Raw genomic sequence first — 22,011 nt, 5'->3', positions numbered from 1 at the left:
GCAGTAGAAGTCGGGGACGAAGTCCGGCTCCTGTGGGAGTCCGAACGAAGTCTGCCTGCGGTAGAAGTCAGGGGCGAAGTCCGGCTCCCGTAGGAGTCCGGACGAAGTCTGCCCGTAGTTGAAATCGGGGACGAAGTCCGGCTCTCGTAGGAGTCCGGACGAAGTTTGTCTGCGGTAGAAGTCAGGGGCGAAGTCCGGCTCCCGTAGGAGTCCGGACGAAGTTTGCCTGCGGTAGAAGTTGGGGACGAAGTCCGGTTCCCGTAGGAGTCCGGACGAAGTCTGCCTGCGGTAGAAGTCGGGGATGAAGTCCAGCTCCCGTAGGAGTTCGGACGAAGTTTGTCTGCGATAGAAGTCAGGGGCGAAGTCTGGTTCCCGTAGGAGTCCGAACGAAGTTTGCCTGCGGTAGAAGTCGGGGATGAAGTCCGGCTCCCGTAGGAGTCCGGACGAAGTCTGCCTGCGGTAGAAGTCAGGGACGAAGTCCGGCTACCGTAGGAGTCCGGACGAAGTTTGCCTGTGGTAGAAGTCGGGGACGAAGTCCGACTCCCGTAGGAGTCCGGACGAAGTCTGCCTGCGGTAGAAGTCGGGGATGAAGTCCGGCTCCCGTAGGAGTCCGTCTGTCGTGGAGAACCTGGTCGATGCTGGTGGGGGTTTATCCATCGGCAGAGCTTGAGAATGCTGCGGAAGCTCGGCCGCCAGAGAGGTTCGGAAAGATGTCGTCGAAGGTCGGAAGTTGGCAGAATCCCCGGAGGGTCACTCCTGGCGCAAACTTTGACTGAGGGGGTATTTTGTACCCAACACCAGTCCCCCTACTTCCGAGTTCGAGTTTCGAATGGAGGAAGTACAAAAAAATTTTACAGCTGAAGTTGTCTCCTTGAATCCCGTGCACGATCGCCCTCAGATATTTTGGCATTTAATGCGCGCATGCCGGAGCCTTTTTCCAACCAGGGCGATCCGAAGGGTCCTTTCAGAATTCCCATCGGAGCGTAGTCCCAAGCGCCACATCATAATGGTCCCGCCAACGGTCAGCCCTATGCCGTGGTGAGTGAGACACGTGGCGGGCACTGGTTGACCTAGGGATATCTACTACCATAACTGTGTCAGGCCCCGTCGCTTATTTAAGCCCCCTCCTTCCCTCCAGGGGCTTCACTTCGCCTGAGAGTTGGCATCCTTCTTCTGCCTGAGAGTTTAGCCACCCCTATCGGCGCCCTTTTTGACTCCAAGCACTCTTCGTACCAGTCTCTGCCATCCCCACTGGCTCCCCGCCGCCTTCAATCTTTCGAGCCCCTTCGAGGGGTTCTCCCGCCGGGGCATCTGCCCTGGAGGCCAACCTCGAGAGGATGCCACGGACCAAGAGGAGTTGAGGGAGAAAATAGCGGCCTGCAAATTCTTCGGCTGTCGAACTGTCACTGAGGGTTCCCATCGCCTCAAAGGGGGCTCGAGGGAGAATTCCTTCAACAATAGGGATTTAATAATGGGGACAACCGGTGAGTGCGTTCCGCCCGAGAATTTTGGAGTAGTTGATAGGGGCGACACCGGTCAAGGGGGCAGAGTTATCGTCACAAGCTGTGGCGGGATTCTTGACGTCGTCGGGGCCGAGGGACCAGAAGCGGCCGGCGCCGACAGTGGGGCAGTAGAACTTGTTGCGGGGACGGTGGAAGTAGCGCATGCCGACCTTGCCGAAGTACCTAGGATGGTGGTGGTCGTGGAGCACATGGTGGTGGTGCACGCCTCCGACACCATCGCGGCCTCCAAGGTACCTCTGGTTCTTCTTGATGCAGGTCATCGTTGCCGCTGCCGTTGCCGTCGCTGCCCCTTGAATTCTATCCCACCCTTTTTCCCCTAGGGCTGGGGTTTCGACGATGGAGCGGAACAAGGCAGGGGGTGAGAGCTAAGGGATTTATCACACGTACTGAAAAATACTGCCGAGATGGACGAAACCGGAAGGAGAAGTTGGGAGCTTGAAGTGGTCTCCAACATGTTCCTTTTGAGTCTCGTAGTAATATTTTTTTTTCTCGGCCCCCAGGGTCTTGTAACGTACACCTTTGTTAATCAAGAATGAGAAGGAGATTTTGTTACTTCGTCCGCACTTTGCGTCGAATTGCTGCCTGCCGAACTTCTTTCATTTGCCATTGTTATTGTTGTATTCCCTTCTTTTTCCTTTTCTTTCTTTTTTTTTCTCGACATCGTCCGGAGATTGCTGGTCGTTGCCACGTCGGCTCGCTTTTCCAGTCATCCTTCTTCTTCAGCCTTAATGGTCCTGTAATGCATATTTAATAAATGACATGAGAAAGAAATTTTTCGCTACCTCTTTTACTCATGTATTGAATTATCGCTTGCCGAGCTTCTTTCGGCTTTTGCCTTGCTTGAAATCGATGCCGTTCGGAGGTCTCCGATTGCTGTCGCATTGATCCGTCCTTTCGTCCATGGCCACAGATTTGCCCGGGGCCGCTCGGGTTTGACGCCCTCTTTCAGAGTTCGAGCTCGGAGGTCCGAACTTCTCGTCACCTTGAGGAAGTCATCTTATCTCTGGCTCGTGTTTAGAGCTTTCTCGAAAGTCGGGGATTTTGATAAGAACTCCGATCCTTGCTGAGACAAGGTTCCTTGCATCTTTGATGCAATTCATTTTCTATTCGTCGCTGATGCAGTCCGTCGCTTTCCTTTTTAACTCCCCTCCCCTTTTTCTTTTTCTTTTTTCGAGTGAGGGTTTTTCCTCTGCTCTTGGTGGGGTCGAGGGAGCGCGAGGGGGTCACTGGGAAAGTTTTCTTCTTCCTATCTGGTCTTAAATGACCAGATCTTGACTGACGTCAGGGCGGGGTTCTTCCCCTATAATCGATTTTAGCTCAGGTTAGGACGAGGTCCTCCTCTTGTCGCTAACAGGGTTATGGGGGCGCATACGGATGCTGCGGGGCCTCTTCCTCCATCCGATCTGAGTGTAACCGGGCCTTCGACCTTGCTCAAGTTAGGGCGAGGTTCTCCTCCTGTCCCTAACAGGGCTGTGGGGGCACATATGGGCGTTGCAGGGCCTCTCCCCCCATCCGATCTAAGGGTAATCGGGCCTTCGACTTTGTTCATGTTAGGACGAGGTTCTCCTCCTGTCCCTAACATGGCTGTGGGGACGTATATGGGCGCTGCTTGGCCTCTCCCCCCATCCGGTCTAAGGAGAACCGGGCCTTCAACTTTGCTCAAGTTAGGGCGAGGTTCTCCTTCTGTCCCTAACATGGCTGTGGGGGCACATGTGGGCGTTGCAGGGCCTCTCCCCCCATCCGGTCTAAGGAGAACCGGACCTTCGACTTTGCTCCTGTTAGGGCGAGGTTCTCCTCCTGTCCCTAACATGGCTGTGGGGACACATATGGGCGCTGCAGGGCCTCTCCCCCCATCCGGTCTAAGGAGAACCGGGCCTTCGATTTTGTCGAGATGAAGTTCTCCTCCTGCTCCCGACACGGTTTGTTTTGACTGTCCTGTCGATATTGGCTCGTGCCAAGAGAGGAGACATGTAGATATGAAACTTTTATTTAAAATAAAGTTATCGGTAATACATTCGTAAGTTTTTTGAGCTCCATAGTCGTGGGAGGTCTGCTCCTCCGAGCTCCTTGAGGTAATAAGTTCCGGGCCGGACTACTTCTTTGACTTCGTACGGGCCTTCCCAATTTGGGGCGAGCTTCCCTCGATCCTGAGGTTGCGAGACGGCGGCTCGTCGAAGCACTAGATCTCCGGCTCTAAAGACTTTATTCTTGACTCTGGAATTGTAATAGCGGGCGACTTTCTGTCTGTAGGCTGCCATCCGAACTTAGGTACCTCCCACTTTTCTTCCAGTAAGTCGAGGTTGGCTTTAAGACCTTGCGAATTATGATGTTCGTTGAATGCCACGACTCGTGCCGACGGGAGTTTAAGCTCAATTGGGATAACAGCCTCCGTTCCAAAGGCTAGAGCGAAGGGGGTCTCCCCCGTGGGCAGTCTTTGGGTAATTCGGTACGCCCACAGCACATGATAAAGTTCATCTGCCCAAGTTTTCTTCGCCTTTTCGAGCCTTGTCTTGATCCCTTGCAGCAAAGTTCTGTTGGTCACTTCAGCTTCGCCGTTCGCCTGAGGGTGGGCTACTGATGTGAAGTTGTGGGAGATATTTAGGTCTTCACAGAACTCGGCGAATCTCGCTCCCGCAAATTGCCGCCCATTATCAGTGATTAGGGTTCTTGACAGGCCGAACCTGCAAACGATCGACTTCCAGACGAAGTCTTGCACTTTAGCTTCTGTGATTTTCGTCAGTGGTTCGGCTTCGACCCACTTGGTGAGGTAGTCAATCGCTACCAGGAGGAACTTCTTCTGCCCCGACGCCACGGAAAAGGGTCCAAGGATATCCATCCCCCATTGCGCAAACGGCCATGGGGCACTCAAGGGGGTAAGCTCGGTGGCGGGCTGTCTCTGGATGTTGGCATATCTCTGACATCGGTCGCACTTTCTAACGTACTCAATTGAGTCACGATGCATAGTCGGCCAGTAATATCCTTCGCGGAGCAACTTGTGGGATAAGGATCTAGCCCCCAGATGACTTCCGCAGATTCCTTCATGCACCTCCCACAGGCGTAGTCGGCTTCCGAAGGTCGAAGATATTTTAAGAAGGGCAAAGAGTATGATCTCTTGTACAGCCTGTCCTCATAAAGGATGTTCCGGGAGGCTTGATTTCTGAGCTTTCGAGCTTCTTTCGCATCATGAGGGAGAACTTCGTCCTTGAGATATGCCACCAGCAGGTCGATCCAACTGGGCTTATGATCAATTTCCATCATGGGCCACGATTCCTCCGTACTTGGGCACTTCAGAACTTCAAAAAGAACACCCTGGGGCAATTCAGCTGGAGCCAGTGTAGCTAGCTTGGAGAGAAGATCGGCCCTGGTATTTTTCATTCTGGGAATCTGCCTGATGTGGAAGCTACTAAAGGCGGGGACGAGCTCCTTTACCTTTTCAAGATACTTTGCCATGCTGTCCTCCCGCGCTTCGTAGTTTCCGTTGACTTGTCCCACTACCAATTGGGAATCGCTGTGGACTTGGAGCCGATCTACTCCCAATTCTTTGGCGATCCTTAACCCTGCGATCAGAGCTTCATATTCAGCTCCATTATTTATTGCGGGGAACTCGAAGCGCAGAGTGTACTCTGCGATGATTCCCTCTGGACTGATCAAGATCAGGCCCGCGCCTGCGCCCGACATGTTGGAAGACCCGTCCACGTAGAGGACCCAAAAGCAACCAGGGAGGTCGGCTTCTTCTTCAGGGGAGTTCGGTCGGGGCTCAAGGTCGTCCATTTCACCCTGTTCTGGTTCGGCCTCCTCCGAGATTGTGCACTCTACTATAAAATCTGCCAATATCTGGGCTTTTACCGTCGATCTGGGTCGATAGTTGATGTCGAATTCGGTGAGCTCGATCGCCCATTTCACCATCCTCCGGGAGGCATCTGCCCGGTGTAGAATAGCCTTGATCGGCTGGTCGGTGAGTAACATTACGGTGTGCCCTTGAAAGTAGGGTCGGAGCCTCCGGGCTGCAATCAACAGGGCGTAAGTTAGTTTCTCTAATTTAGTATACCTGATTTTGGTGTCTCTCAACGCGCGACTGACGTAGTAGATCGGTCGTTGAATTTTCGCCTCTTCCTTAATAAGGATCGCTGCGAGAGCCATAGGGGAGACCGTCAGGTACAAAAATAGCTCCTCTCTAGGTTCGGGCCTCGCCAACAACGGAGGCGAGCCGAGGTAGCTCTTCAGCTCTTCAAATGCCTGTTGGCACTCAGGGGTCCAGCAGAAGTTCTTCGACCGCTTGAGGGTTTGGAAGAAGGGTAGGCACCGTTCGGCCGACCTTGCGACGAAGTGATTCAAGGCTGCTACCCTCCCTGTAAGGCACTGAACCTCCTTTATCGACTTCGGGGTGGCCATCTCCTGGATGGTGCGAATTTTTTTCGAATTGGCTTCAATTCCGCGCCCCGATACCATGAAGCCCAGGAACTTTCTTGAGGTCACTCCGAAAGCATATTTAGTCGGGTTCAGCTTCATCTTATATTTTCGGAGGGCACCGAAGGTCTCCTCGAGGTCGGCGACGTGGTTCATGGAAGATTTGCTTTTCATGAGCATGTCGTCCACATAGACCTCCATATTGCGGCCGATCTGCTTCTTGAAGATTTTGTTCACCAGTCATTGATAGGTCGCACCTGCATTTTTGAGGCCAAAAGGCATGACCCTGTAACAGTAAAGGCCACGGTTAGTAATGAAAGCAGTCTTTTCTTCGTCTTCCGGTGCCATCCTGATTTGATTATAACCGGAGAATGCATCCATAAAGGTGAGAAGCTCATGGCCCGAGGTCGCATCCACCAGTTGATCAATTCTGGGCAGAGGGTAGCTGTCCTTTGGGTAGGCTTTATTCAGCTTTTTGAAGTCTATACACATCCTCCATTTGCCGTTTGCTTTTTTGACTAGGACAACATTGAAAATCCAGTCAGGATAATTGACTTCTCTAATGAATCCGACTTTCAGGAGTTTGTCCACTTCCTCGGCTATCGCTTTCTGTCTCTCTGGTGCATGACCTCGGATTTTCTCTTTCGTCGGTCGATGCTTGGGATTGTCGGCCAGGCGGTGCTCCATGACTTCCGTGTCAATCTCCGGCATGTCTGCTAAAACCCAAGCGAAAACATCCACGTTCTTTCGTAGAAAATCGATGAGATGCATCCGCACCTCTTCCCCCAGGTTAGAGCCGATCTTCACTACATGCTTCGCATTCCCGTCGTTCAAAGGGATCGAAACTAGATCTTCGATTGGGCCGCCCCTCTCCTCAGCGAGGTCGTCGCGGGCGTCCAGCCCATCAACTGGACAGAGGTCGGATTGGTCACTTCTTTGCAAGGCTATGTTGTAGCAGTGTCTGGCCAGGGCTTGGTCTCCCCTGACTTCTCCGACCCCCTGGTTGGTAGGAAATTTCAATTTCAAATGATAGGTTGATACGACGGCCCAGAGAGCGTTGAGGCCAGGTCGGCCGAGGATTGCATTGTAGACTGACGGTGCCTTCACCACCAAAAAATTCACCAGAGCCCTGGATTGTCTTGGATATCATCCCGCAGCTACAGTCAAAGTTATTACTCCCTCCACCGGGACAGCATCGCCGGTAAACCCTACCAGAGGGGAGCCAATCGGTTCCAAATGGCCGTCAAGGATGGACATTCTTGAGAAGGCGTCGTAGAATAAAATGTCGGCCGAACTTCCATTGTCGACAAGAATGCGGCGGACATCGTAATTAGCTATATTCAAGGAAACTACAACTGCGTCATTATGAGGAAATTGAACTCCCCGAGCATCTTCTTCAGTAAAGGTTATGAACTCCTCAATCTTTTGTCGCTTGGGGGGTACGGCCAATATGCTGATTGCTCCCTGTCGGGATTCTCCCGAGATGGTGTTAGCGAAATTCGTTGGAGGTCGATTGTCTGACCGCCCCACGCCGACGGCCGTTGCCGGAGGAGGAGAAGAAGACTGAGAAACTGGAGGCGAGGCCGGAGCCTGAGACCCGACCGCGGAGGCCGCGGATCACCGTGTAGATGCCTTGCGAGGAGGCATCGGGCGAAGATCTAGTGGGGGAAGGGGGAGTGGATGTCGAAAAAGATGATCGGAGGTGGTCCCGTTGAGTGCTCCTTTAAGAACAAGGGTGCTGCGAAGACACAGCCCCTTCCTCTAGCGCCAATCCTGTTGGTGCAAAAATCCGCCTACGTCGGAGAAGCTGGAGTCGAGGGAGTCTTGTTCACCGTCGGGACCTGCAAAAGAAGTCTAAACCAGAGGTGGGGTTGCTCCGACAAGACCCTCCGATACTCAAGTCAGTTCTCTGCCTCAACAAGAATGGAGTGCTCGAATAAAAATTTTAGCAGAGTTTTTAGGTAAGAAATGAGAGCTTAGAGAATAACGTATCTGGGCTCCCTTTTTTTAGGCGGGGGGAGCAACGGATTGATAGTGATTGTTTGTAAGTGCCTCGTCATGGGCTGCATGGGGCCAGGAGGAATTTATCATGAAGAGTAATGGGGTGGAGTCATGGTTGTCACCATGGCTCGCTACGTGGAATCTATTACAGAAAGTGGAGCGGCGTCCGTTGTCGTGACTCGTCAGGGAGTGGTGGAGCCGCGCAGCATCCGCCGTGGGGAGTGGAGCAAATTCGTGGCCATTACTGCGGCCTACCGCGTAGAGCCTGTTGTGGGGAGTGGTGGAGCCGCACAGAATCCATCACAGGAGGTGGAGCAGAGTCGTGGCTGTTACTGTGGCCTGTCAGGGAGTCCAGGCCCGTCGGTCGAAGCTCGGTTGAAGTGCCTGGCGAAGAGAGGTGGCTATCCATCTGGAAGGAGCTCGGATGTTGCTGGCGGGCCGTCCACCATTGGGTGCCTTGAGCGTTAGTACTATAGGCGAGGGCCATCTGCAATTGAAGTCGGGGATGAAGTCTGGCTCCCGTAGGAGTCCGGACGAAGTTCACCTGCAGAAGAAGTCGGGGACGAAGTCCGGCTCTCGTGGGAGTTCGGACGAAGTCTGCCTGCGGTAAAAGTCAGGGACGAAGTCCGGCTCCCGTAGGAGTCCGGACGAAGTCTGCCCGTAGTTGAAATCGGGGATGAAGTCCGGCTCCCGTAGGAGTCCGGACGAAGTCTGCCTGCGGTAGAAGTCAGGGGCGAAGTCCGGCTCCCGTAGGAGTCCGGACGAAGTTTGCCTGCAGTAGAAGTCGGGGACGAAGTCCGGCTCCCGTAGGAGTTCGGACGAAGTCTGCCTGCGGTAGAAGTCGGGGACGAAGTCCGGCTCCTGTAGGAGTCCGGACGAAGTTTGTCTGCGGTAGAAGTCAGGGGCGAAGTCCGGCTCCCGTAGGAGTTCGGACGAAGTTTGCCTGTGGTAGAAGTCGGGGACGAAGTCCTGCTCCCGTAGGAGTCCGGACGAAGTCTGCCTGCGGTAGAAGTCGGGGATGAAGTCCGGCTCCCGTAGGAGTCCGTCTGTCGTGGAGAACCTGGTCGACGCTGGTGGGGGTTTATCCATCGGCAGAGCTCGGGAATGCTGCGGAAGCTCGGCCGCCAGAGAGGTTTGGAAAGATGTCGCCGAAGGTCAGAAGTTGGCAGAATCTTCGGAGGGTCACTCCTGATGCAAACTTCGGCTGAGGGGGTATTTTGTACCCAACAGAACTTATAATTTGATCGTTGATAAATATAGAGATTTGAAAAATGATTACGATGCATTGCAAGAGGAGGTTAATAGGTATAAGAAAATGCTTTGTATTGTCGAGTCATCGATGGAAGAAAATTCAACGTAGAATCTATCTTTTTGCTAGTCTTTTGAATTCAGATATTGTGGAGAATATATTAAATCTTTTTTGTGATTTAGAAATTACTGGAGATATTCAGACTTTCTCTTAAATAGCTATATAATATTTTTTCTGCTAAATGATAAAATTTTAACTTAGATTTGTTCTCGCTTTTGAACTATTCATATGTATTTATCAGATTTTTCTACACTGCTTTGATATCTCCAAGAAATAACTGATAGATTATTTTATTGATTGATTTTACTAAAATGTATTGCATAATCTTGTATTAGATAACAATATATTTTGAGAAAGAAGAAATAGAACCATAATAAATTTTTGGATAAAAATATATAATTTAAATCAAAATATATTAATTACTTTACATTATTATTATGTTCTTTTTTTTTTTGTTGAGCTTTTCTGGTCCATTGCATAGTGCGGGTTACTTGCTAGTAAATATTAATGTGAGGCAATGGCTAACGCTTCAATTTTTCTTTTGTTGTTCAAAAAATGTAGCAATAACAGCATCACATTATATTTTTTTGGATTACTAATGAGTACGGATCGGATTTGGTCAGATTAAAAGAAAAATTTTATTTGATCAAATTTAATCAGATTGAAAAAAATTTTACTCGTTGCCGATCATTTATCATATATAAACCTTTTGAAACTGAAGTGAATGGTTTGGAGCGAGTTCGATTGAGTTGTATCAGTTTGAACTTCAATATTGACCCAATATTGATTTTAAATCCAATATTGACTCATTTAAGTTTATTTATTTATTTTATTTATCAATTTAATGCAAAAAAATATCTGAACTTTATAAGTTATAAATTTTAATTTTATTTTTAAATATATATAAAATAAAATAAAAAAAATAGAAGATTTACTCGACAACTACATTTGAAAGTTTTCACTTTAAAATTATTTCAAATTAATATGCTTTTATCAATAATTCAACATTAATATTTACATGAATCCAAAGAGATGACGTAATATTTTTTAGAATGAAGTATTGAAGTCTAAACAATGCCGTCCCAAAATGAAAGTGAGTTTGTAAATAATCAATTTTTTACAAACTCTAATCCGATTCTATCTGATTTATATCTTTTAATCGACCGAAAGCGATGTTTATTGGATCAGATTGGGTGGGTTTCTTCGGATTTTGGTTATTTGCTTAGTCCTAATCAGAAAAATTAACATTAAGATTGAAATCGGATCGAATACAGATCGGACACCAGCATATCCATATCCATATTTATTGTTTCTGACAAATTTAAATATGAATACGGATATTATTCGGATGTAAAAGTTCATATCTATATTTATTTTAAATAGATTTGAATAAAATTTGGATATTGAAAGTATAGATATAGTTATAGATATAAGTTAAATAATTAAAATTTATGACTATAAAATAAAAAATATTACTATATAGATAATAAATTAATTTAATAACATATTTATATAGTTATATTTTTTTTAAAATTAATAAGTGATGTATAAAATTATATAGAATTATAGATAAATTTAAATATTTAAATATAAATTAAATAATTATCTATTTATATCTATAATTTTTTTATTTTATAAATATAAATATAAATATAAATTAGATCTTCAAATTTTTATCTACATGTCAATTGATTCGAATACAAAAATATATCCGAATAGATTTTATTCATGTTATCTCCATCCCTAAATAGCGTTTTGTTTTTTTTTTTTCGTGGTTGACCGCAGCACGACGGAAGGTGGATGATGCGAGTCCGAGTCCCGCACACCGTTCCGTAATTCGCGTATCCATGTGCTGCTCCGTCCCGGTCACGTTCGTATCCGTAGGTTTCCAATCGAACGGCCAGGGCCTGCAGATCCCGCGGACGCAAGCCGCCGAGAAACGAGACGTGGTGGCAGACTGTAAAGCATCGCTGCTGTGGGCCCCAGCTTCCACCGATTTTACCGGCTGTAGCCCTAACGTATCCGTGGGCCCGCGATCCTTTTTATTTACGTTCCAGGAGTTACAATGCGGCAGTAAATGGAGTCTTAAAAAGAATAATATCAACGTGTCCATTGTTGATTGGCTGATACAGCACAAACGGCCATATATCCCTCCTTCCCGCGCTAACGCGGCGGGGAATTTCCCCCGATATAAAAGGCCCAGCGATAAAGCAAAAAATAAAAGTAAAAAGAGAAGCGGAGGGAAGAGAGGAAGGGGTGGGGGGGAGAGAGAGAGAGAGAGAGAAGAAGAAGAAGGGGGTTTTCGAATTCGTTCTCGCGATCTCCCCAAAATCCTAGGCCCGTTGGAATCCGATTCGCCAACCCCGGCTCCGAATTCACCGTCCGATTGGCCCTCTCCGGCGCTCTTCCTCTGTTTTCCGGCCGCGGATCGGGAGGATCGAGAGGGGACCGTAGAGATCTGGTTGAGATCCGTTGAGATTCTTTGCTGGTGGCATCTTCTTGGATCCATCTTCCCAGCTCCGTTCTTCGAAATCTTTGATGTTTTTCGGTTGGTAGATCGATTAGGGTTCCGAAAGGCAGCGGCTTGAGTCGATGGGCCCTGGTTCGATGGACGAGGAGGCCTCGAAGCCTCCGGCTTCTTCGAGTACGGATGATGGCGGTGGACAGATAGAATCTCGATTCGCTCATCTTTGCAAGGTTTTGTTCTTGTTATTTTCTTTGATCTGTTTCTTTTCTTTTCTGTTTTTCTTTTTCTTCTTTTCTTAGTGTATGTGATCTGAGATGGCGATCTGGCTTGAGTTGAAGGAACTGGCTCTTGGTCAGAGCATGGAGAGGCAAGCGATGGCCGCGTTTAAAGAAAGCAAGAAATTTTTCTTGACGAATATGTCAGCGATGGGAAACAGACCGGTGAATTTCTAATTACTTTCTTTTTCTCTTTATTTGATTCTTTTTGTTAATCGTCTAAAGATGAAATCTTTTTAGGCGGAGGAGATGGAGAGGTACTGGTCGGCATTTGTGCTCTACTGCGTGACCAGACTGGGCATGGGAGAGGTGAAGGAGGAGAAAGAGGGAGGCACGATTACCCTATGTCAAATCTTGAGCGCCGCTAAGCTTAAGTGAGTTGTCCTGTTCGTTTCCTTCTTCTCTTGTTGAATATCGCATGGGGTCTATTTGATCTCTTTTGATTTATTGCGTGCATTTTTTTGCAATGTAGTGTCGTGGTTTTCTTCAAAGAGGTGTCCCAGTTATCTCTCAAGGCTGGCCGTATTCTTAGTGGGCTCTACGGTTCTGACTGGGAGAAGAGGCTCGAGGTAAGAAATTGGTAGGAACAGAGTGTAATTTAAAAATATGTATTATATTAAACTAATTTGTGCTTTTGACATTTGATGAGCAGTTGAAGGAGTTACAGGAAAATGTTGCGCAGTTGATGGATCTGAGCAGGTAAAGTTGTGTCCTCAAGAAGATTTTTTATCTCTCGCTGCTACTGGTTTGAACCTTCACCACATTAACTGTTAAATTATGATATGGAATGGAAAATAAGTGGGTAAAATGAATCTGGGTTAGGCTTTCCCCGTTGTTTATTTAATCTTTTTAAAAAGGTGGGAAGAGTGTCAGCAAACTAGGAATATCGTTCTGAAGGAAATTCTGTGGATGAGCATGGGATAGTCTGATGATCTTGTTGTACTTGCCAATAACTCATGACTTTGCTAGAAATATCAACTCTTGGACTTCTGAATTCTAATTTTCCTACATCTAACACCAATGTTTGCATAAAAATGCTTCTCTGGGTCTTTGAATTTGGAGAGCATTTATCTGCCTGATATATTTATTTAAGAAGCAATTTGATCACAATACTTCATTCCTCATGCTTTTCATATTTAATGCACCATCTTTGATACTTATACTTGCCAATTATGACTGCTCTTGTGTATATATTGTTTGTGTCATCAGTAAGCAAAGTTGCTTGTGGTTTTTGTTCTTAATTCAATCATTTGTCCCATGTAAGTCACAGCTTTAGCTTATGAACATGATATGGTAATACCAGGTTCTACAGTAAGGCATATAAAGAATTCTTCTTGCTGAAGAACATTAGCAATGCTCAACAAACTGAAGATTCTAGAAGTGCGCAGTATGTCTCGGACTGTCATCGTTTTGGATGGTTGCTGTTCCTAGCACTGCGTATCCATTCAGTTGGCCATTTTAATCTGGTGACGTGTACAAATGGATTAGTGTCGATACTGGTTGGTTTTTCCTCTTCATCCTTCAATTATTCTGGGTTTTCTTTCTTCATTTTCTTGTTTATTTCCAATGAAACACGCTTTTGTGTATTATCATATTATCACAATCAGTAAGCACTAAGCACTGATGAAGTTTACGTTTAAGAGACTATGAAGTATCTGCTGATTGTGTGACAGGCCATACTCATTCTTCACATACCCAAACACTTCAGAAATTTTGCTATCCAAGATTCAGTTAGCTTTGGTAATGATATTTTGAGCCCATAAAAGTTGTTTTTTTTTTTTTCCTTATGAATTCTAGTTTCATAAATGGCACTAAAATGTTAGATCTGGTATTTGTGGTCTATCTCTTTGTTCAGCTAAGAGATCCAACAAGGGCGTGAACCTTCTTGCTTCCTTTTGTGACAAATATCATACTTCTGAAGATGAGTTGAAGAGAATGATGGAAAAAACTAACAAGTTAATCACAGATATTTTGAAGAAGAAGTCATGTCCTGCTTCAGAATGCAAAACAGAAAATTTAGATCACATCAACACAGGTCTAAAAGTCTTGTTTATTTTGTCATTATTATTGCATTTGGGTTTGTGAACATTTTCTTTATTGCCTTAAAACAAGTTCTTTGGCATCTGTATTATAACAGATGGCTTGACATATTTTGAGGATCTACTAGAGGGAAAGTCATTGCAATCGAGTATGCTTATTTTAGAGAAAGATTATGATGATGCAGTTAATAATAAATGCGACTTAGATGAACGCATGTTTGTTAATGATGAGGGAAGTTTACTTGGTACTGAGAGCTTATCTGGTGGAGCTATGGGCTCATGCAGCATAAGGGTATGTTGGCGTGAACATGCAAGTATGGCTTCGCAACTGAATTCTTTAACCTAACAAATTATTTAAGGTTCTTTACATTTATGCAGTGGAAATTTGATGGATTTGCTTCACCAGCAAGGACAATGACAAGCCTGTCAACTCCTCCTCATTCTCCTACGTCTCCTTTAAGTGTTACTTGTATCAATAGCTCTAAACTGGCTCCTGTTACACCAGTGAGCACTGCCATGACGACTGCAAAGTGGCTTCGAGATGTCATTTCTCCACTTCCACCAAAACCCTCAGCAGAGCTGGAACGGTTTCTTTCATCATGTCACAGGGATGTAACCAATGAAATTATACGTAGGGCCAATGTAATATTGGAAGCAGTTTTTTCAAGTAATTCTTTTGGAGAACGATGTATTTCTGGGAGTATTCAGAGTATAGATGTGATTGATAGAACATGGGCACAGGAGAGAAAAATGGAGGCCCTAAAGTTGTACTATAGGATTTTGGAGGCGATTTGTAGAGCAGAGTCGCAATTACTGAAAACCAATAATCTTTCTTCATTGTTATCCAATGAGAGATTTCATCGGTGCATGCTTGCTTGTTCATCTGAATTAGTTTTGGCGACACACAGGACAGTCATTATGATGTTTCCTGCTGTCTTGGAGGTAACTGGGTTAACAGCATTTGATTTAAGCAAAGTGATCGAAACTTTTGTAAGACACGAGGAAACTCTTCCAAGAGAGTTGAAAAGACATTTAAATTCTTTGGAAGAACGGCTTCTAGAAAGCATGGCATGGGAAAAAGGTTCATCATTGTATAATTCCTTGATTATAGCAAGGCCAGCTCTTGCTGCAGAAATTAATCGTTTGGGGCTATTAGCTGAACCAATGCCATCCCTCGATGCCATTGCAGTGCAACATAATATTCCAAATGGAGGCTTGCCACCCCAGTCTTCTCAAAAATTTGATGCTTTGCCAGGTCATTTCTTTATCCTTAGATGAAACTTCATTGTTTCTTTTTTTTTGAGACAATAGTAGTCAATAGTGGATCCAACATCATTAGAGGCTTTGGAAGAACCTATTCAGATGGCTTTCTCTAGTGTCATATTTATAATAAAAATTTTACAAATGTGAAAATCATTTGCTTCTTTTATCTGACATGAAATACAAATCTCTACCATGTGCATGAGTTCATACATCTTATGAAGACAATGGTATACGTTCGTTGTTAACATTTGTGGGTTTTAAGCTGCAGCTTTGTTGACTTGCTGTGAACCTTTCTTAACAATAGTTACATGTTATACATGCATGCCATTTCTTTGCAATTTCTAAAGGCCAAGGGACCCATGTTTGTATTCTTATTGTTCCTGATGCTACATTTTTAAAGCATGCTACATTTAATTCTGAAACACTGCTGCTTTATTGCTATATTAAGTCAAGAATTTCTATTTTAATCTTTTTCGTCATTGCAGTCCTGCATAGCCTAGATTTAAGAAACCTTATCATATAAATTCTGGTTAGCTGTATCAATCATGAAATTTCAATTTCTGTAAATAACACTTCATCATATAAATTTTGGTTGGCAGTTTGTCCTCATAATAAGAGTGAACAGGTCCTGGCACCTTATCGGTGCTGTCTTTTGTTCTTGTCACAGATTGAGACATAAGGAGTGAGTGTTGGAGTGAGTGCGATATTTTGTTAGGGAAAAAAGCTACTCATAGCTATACACAATTTAAATGATAGAGTTGTAGGTCTTCCTTCTAGAAATGTGTCCTGCAGACAGATTTCGGTGCATCTACAGATGGGGAATTGTTTCTAGGTTTCATTAGGGACTATGGGGGATAGGAATAGAACTTGAGCTAAAAGGGTGGCTTTTATGATTGACAAGTGTTTTACAGGGACTAAAGTGTGGTAGATAACCATTTAACAACAAACCAGCATATAAATTTACCGGGGGAAGGGCTGGAAAAAGGAGAAGAAAGAGGAAATGAAGTTTGATATAAAAGAAAGATGTGATAAATAGAACTCGAATTAAACTATATTTAGAATCCAATTTGCATAAGTTTTAGCTACCTCTCCTCTTTTTGGGGTAGAGAACCAAAACTGTTTACTAGGAAAGACTACCAAGGACTAAGAGTAAAGAAAAGATAAAAAAGTGAAAAAAGTTGCATTTGATCTCTCAAAATTCTCGAGCATTGGTAAAGAAATAAAAAAGGTTTAATATAAGTTTTGTAATGCATCTTTTAAAATAACGTTAACATAAGGAAGCTCATCAGATAGTTATTCTCCTAAAATCTGCTAATATGCTTCCGGGCTCTTAAATCTTAGTGAAGCCCCGCCTACAAGCTATCAGTTCAATTGGCCGCCGCACTAAAATCTACATGAGGTGGCGAAGGGAGAATGTCAAAAGAATGATCTAAAGTGATGCTTAAGTATACGAAGCAGTAATGGCGGGGTGTGAGTATTGGAAGATTTTTGTTGTGCCAAAGACCGAAGATGGTGATGTTGCTGCTCATAGGCAAGTTGACATAGTGGTGGTACCAAGGGGACATGTAATGAATAAATGAATAAGATGTTCTCTCTTGACACATTTATTTATTTATTTTTTACCCCTAGCTTTGCTGAATATCTTATGCATGCTGTATTAAATGTGTTATCCTTGTCACAGATCAGAATGGTGATGCCCGATCACCTAAAAGGATATGCATAGAGCATTCTTCGTTTACATCACCTGTCAAGGAACGTCTATTGACTTTTAACTGTCTCAGGTCAAAGTTACCGCCTCTTCAGTCCACATTTGCAAGGTTTGGTTTTCTTTTAGGAATGTTCCTTTTCTTTTCATATTTGTATTCTGAGAACTTAATGATATTTATTTCTTCACTGTGAGATTTTTACATTTGACTCCTATTTGCAGCCCATCACAGCCTAGTCCTACAGGAGAAGGGGAAACATGTGCTGAGACAGGGATTAAAGTTTTCTTTAGTAAGGTAAAATCTAGTGGACTATCCTTGGGTATATTTTCTTTTTTATTTGTTTGCATTTTAATTTTAAAGTTCGATTTTGTGCTTTGTAGATTTTAAAGTTAGCTGCTATCAGGATTAGAAGTTTGTCTGAAAGGCTACAGCTCTCTCAACAAATTTCAGAATGTGTGTACTGTGTTATCCAACAAATTCTGTATCAGAGGACAGCTCTTCTTTTCAACCGACATATTGACCAACTCATCCTATGCAGCTTCTACGGCGTTGCTAAGGTATGCATATCAATGCTTATGTAACTGTTGTTTGTATCTGATCATTACAATCAATGATTTCTCACTCACATTGTTTCTGGCAGGTTTTGCAACTAGGTTTGACCTTCAAGAATATTGTCAACAATTATAGAAAGCAACCACAATGTAAACCTCAAGTTTTCCAGAGCATCTTCGTTAATTGGCCATCAGCAAATCATAATGGGGTAATGTATCTTATTTTACTAGTGTAACCAACTTCTTTCTTGTCAGCCTTAAAACTGATGTTATCTCTGGACAGAGAATGGTGCAGGAGCATGTTGATATTATTACCTTTTACAATGAAATATTTATTCCAACAGTCAAGCCTTTGTTGATGGAACTAGCCCCTGCTGGAGATGTCACAGAAGATAAAAATAATGCTAACGGTATGAATTCTAATTTTTCTAATCATGTTGGCATGCTACATGGAGGTTTTCTGATGCACAGTCTTATGTCTTTCTACTGTATTAAGCAGGCCCAGGGTCACCAAAGTTGTCATCTTTCCCAAATCTCCCAGATATGTCCCCAAAGAAAGTTTCTGCTGCTCATAATGTTTATGTGTCTCCTTTGCGACAATCAAAGGTGTGCATTCTTTGATTTCACTCGGTTTTCTTCTTTTTATGGTAGGCAAGTTTCTCTGTCTTTTTCTTGGTTCAAATCCTCTTATTGCTTAGGGTGTTATTCCAAGATGAAAGAATTAAGAATTGTGTTTGCTCGGAAAAGAAGTAGGATCTGTGAAGCTAAAGGGGTGGTCCAATGCACAAGGCTCCCACCGTTACGGGGTTGGAAGAACGGGTTTGGTGTATGTCGAGCATAGAAAATATATGAAGCCGAGCCTAGAGAAATATGTGACAAGGCTTAAAAAATACAATTACATCTAGAATGTTTATTTCTCATACAATAATAATATAGGTATATTGCACTAAGACAATTAGTAATTGTATGCTTGCTCTTTTTTGCTGCCTTTTTTTTTTTTTTGCTGCCTTTCAAGGCTTTAATATGATGAATAGGTGTATAAAGATAAGCTGGTCCAACCAAGGTCCACAAAACTGGCACTGAGGAACTGTACTGGTAATGTTATTGGTGCGGTATGGTATGGTACACATCCTATATCGAGACAAGCTTCCAACACTGTTTCTCGCCTCCTACTGCCGGAAACTGGGTCCTATGAGATGGTTCCACTCAGTTTAGACCGGTATGGATTATTTCGGCTCATATACCGAACCGAACCTCGGTGTTGTACCGACACCTTATCAGTATGGTATGACATGGTATGGGCTAGTATGGCAGATCTTGGGTCAACGTTCAACTTAAGGGTGAAGATTTGGTAGTCGTGGAATATCTAGAAATCAATATCTATCGGCATTCAGACCTTTGGAAATCCGTAGTTTATAGAAGCATTCTATATTAAGCTTTCAAAATGTACACATATGAGGGTAAGAGTCTGTAAAAACCATTATAAAAATAAATAATTATTTTTGACAGCAATATGAATAAGTTACCATTTATTATAAAGGCTCTCTTTGGTTGGAGAATAGGAAAAGCGGGATATCATCCTTGATCCTCGTAATGCACCAAGATTCTGCAATCGCCCTGGGATTAGTAAACAATGCTTTTTGGTTGGAGTTTGTGAGGTCAACTGGTAAAAGTGGGATAGGAGATGGAAGAAACTTTCATCCTTTTATCAGGTTACTGTTGTTTGAACCCTCCCTCCCTCCTCTCCAAGAAAATAAAGTTAACCCTGTATAATGGGTTAAAATGCATTGACCAGAATAAACCCTAAAAGTGCATGTGGTGGGATAATGGGATAACCTAGCTCAATTCTAGGATTATCCTGCAACCAAACACAGCATAAAGTTGGATTTACATACCATGTATGCCATTGAGACCGTTATGTTATGCCCCGATCTACTTCCTTTTTTTTCAATTTTGTTGCTCTAGTGTCCATATTTTCCATGTTAGCTGTGATAGTCTGTGAACATAGGCTGGCTATATTGTGAAACCAAATTAATTATGTACGGGGGTGGAAAATGCTTTACTGCAGAGTCCTTTACATATATGTGTCTAGGCAAGGTGGAATAATTTGGTGGTCCTGGTGGTTGCATTCTTTTCTTTCTGCATTCTAGATGATTCAACAAAATGAGATGCAGCCTAACTCAACCATAAAACAATCAGTATCCCTTGCTATAACAACCTGTGGAGCTAAATTGCTAAATTGGGAACAACTGGTTCCCATGCTTACAGTCACCACTCTGATAGACATCACTGTCACTATCTAACTAAAAAGTGTGCAGCTAAATAATACGGACAAAATTTATTGGGTACATTTTGAACCAAGTTAGTATGCCTCTTTTTCACCAATCAATACCTAGGCAGAAAAGAAAAAGATCATGGGTCATGGATCTTGTGTTTTATTTTTTATTTTTATTTTTTTGACATTTAGTAATTTGAGATGTTGTGAATGTTTAGTTTGGTTATCAAGAAGCTGGACAAACTAAGTCATTTATTGTGGATCATGCCTTTCCATGTGGCCTTAGTCCTTTATCGTCATGCTGTTTAATTGATATGGGTATGCATTTAGGTATTTTCCACGTCCTTATTAGCCAATGTGATTGATTATTCTGGGTATGGTTAGTGTCTTAATTAAACTACAACAATGCACTAGCCATTTGAAGTGCTCTAAAATCAAAGCTAGATAATTTGAGCATCCATGCCATATATTATGATCTACAATGTCCAAAATATCTAAAAACAAAAGGGCTAATTTATGTGTATATACATAGTATTAATTGTTTGGTGCAATGTTTTAATTTAATTGTGGTTTAGAAGCATCCAAATGAATTAACCATGGTTTGTTTATGAAACTGAACGATGATGCAAATATGAAACCTTTAAGATGTTTGTTTTTTTTTTTTTTTTTTGCTTACATATAGCAAAGGGGCAGCCTCATGCACTAGGTTCTGGCCAGTGCGGGTATGGTATATATGCATGTGCTGGTGTATTTTTGGTTTTCAAAAGCTGGTGATGGTATCCATGGATGTAGACTCTCTCTCTCTCTCTCTCTCAAAAGTGTGCATAGTGAGTGTCATCATTATAGTGCTTCTGCTTTTTGCGATATTATTCTGTGTTATTTCCTTTCTTATGTTCCTACTGCCTGGAGACCTCAGTTCTCTGAGATAGATACTGAATGTCTAAGCTGGAAAGACAACTAACATGCGTCGCTTTCCACAATAATAGGTGCTATATAGATTGTCAACTATAGTTTGTCTTTTTCTTGAACAAGTAAATAGACTTCCAATTCTATGGGAATGATTCAAGTCTTATTCTGCTCATATATTGTATCTGTGAAAGCATTAATGCTTATCAGCAGGTTTTGATTTTGTTACTTATTACGGAACTATGAAAATTGACAGAGGGATGAGCTGATTTCACCGAGCTCCAGGAGTTACTATGCATGCATTGGTGAGAGCACTCATGCTTATAGGAGCCCATCCAGCGATCTTGCAGCCATCAATAACCGCCTTAATTGGTATGTGAGCTAAACACCGGTAAAACATAGGATCACTGCGTTCTGTTTGAAGCTGCTGATTTCTGACTCTCTTTTCCTGATCATTGGAATGCCAGTGGCAGTTTTAGGAGGATTAACAGCAGGCTCAACTTTGACATTGTGAGCGATTCTATGGTAGGTGGCTCTCTTGGCTATCCAAATGGCACTTTGGCATCTTCAGCTGCTCCTGCCACCCCAAACCTACCCATGAAACGCGAGCAGCCTGACCCCTGACTAGCTCTTGGACTACTGCCCTTGTATGTAGCCTGCTCTGACCCACCGTAACCTTTCATAGATTCTCTTTCGGGGAGAGTATAATTTTTATTTGTATCCTGCTTATATGAAATAGGGCATTAGGCGAGCAGCACATGCTGTAGAATAAATAATTCGGCTGCTCTCTCTGATTTGCTATATTTTTTTATAAATTGACATATATATATATATATATATGCTTACCTAACTTAATAAAAATTTCCTCATTGTCTCTTTAGCATGTGTTATTCTTTTGCATTTCTGTTTGTACGATGGAACCTTCTTGTTACGTCCCAAATCCAAGACATAATAAGATCATATTATCCAGATGTAGCACCCATAACAACACAATCAATCAATTCTGCTTAGCTAAAAATCATTATTAAAAATTATAAATAAAATATAATAAAATTTAATTCTATTATTTATTAAGTAAATAAGTAGATATTGGTACAAAGCATCTAAATCTAAAAAAAGATATTCAACTTATGTCTCAAAAATCATAAAATTGTTGACTACATGTTTATAATCAAATAATAATTAAAAAAATAAATTATAAAAATATCTTCTCAATTTTAATTCAATTTCACTTACATCTTCTTGTTTTCAAAAAATATCAAACTAATCATTTAAATTATCGAAATGTT

General features: G+C 43.3%; 1 protein-coding gene across 2 annotated transcripts; it reads left to right on the top strand.

Moving 5' to 3' along the window:
- Positions 1–11,524: 11,524 nt before the first annotated feature.
- On the top strand, positions 11,525–21,602 carry LOC105050965 (retinoblastoma-related protein). Of its 2 annotated transcripts, none has more exons than XM_019852929.3 (18): positions 11,525–11,937; positions 12,046–12,147; positions 12,223–12,356; positions 12,455–12,551; positions 12,635–12,681; positions 13,286–13,481; positions 13,656–13,722; positions 13,838–14,017; positions 14,120–14,313; positions 14,400–15,276; positions 16,966–17,101; positions 17,212–17,284; positions 17,371–17,547; positions 17,631–17,750; positions 17,825–17,951; positions 18,041–18,147; positions 20,979–21,094; positions 21,190–21,602. In XM_019852929.3, the coding sequence occupies exons 1-18, from the start codon at positions 11,833–11,835 to the stop codon at positions 21,344–21,346; spliced, it is 3,012 nt and encodes a 1,003-aa protein (XP_019708488.2). In that variant the 5' UTR covers positions 11,525–11,832; the 3' UTR covers positions 21,347–21,602. The 2 variants fall into 2 exon arrangements, with proteins under 2 accessions (XP_019708488.2, XP_029122241.1); XM_029266408.2 differs by having other exon boundaries at positions 11,584–11,937; positions 17,837–17,951.
- The last annotated feature ends 409 nt before the right edge of the window (positions 21,603–22,011 follow it).

The sequence above is a fragment of the Elaeis guineensis genome, chromosome 9 (assembly GCF_000442705.2).
Source record: "Elaeis guineensis isolate ETL-2024a chromosome 9, EG11, whole genome shotgun sequence".
NCBI lineage: Eukaryota > Viridiplantae > Streptophyta > Magnoliopsida > Arecales > Arecaceae > Elaeis > Elaeis guineensis.
This window is presented reverse-complemented; position numbering and strand designations above follow the sequence as displayed.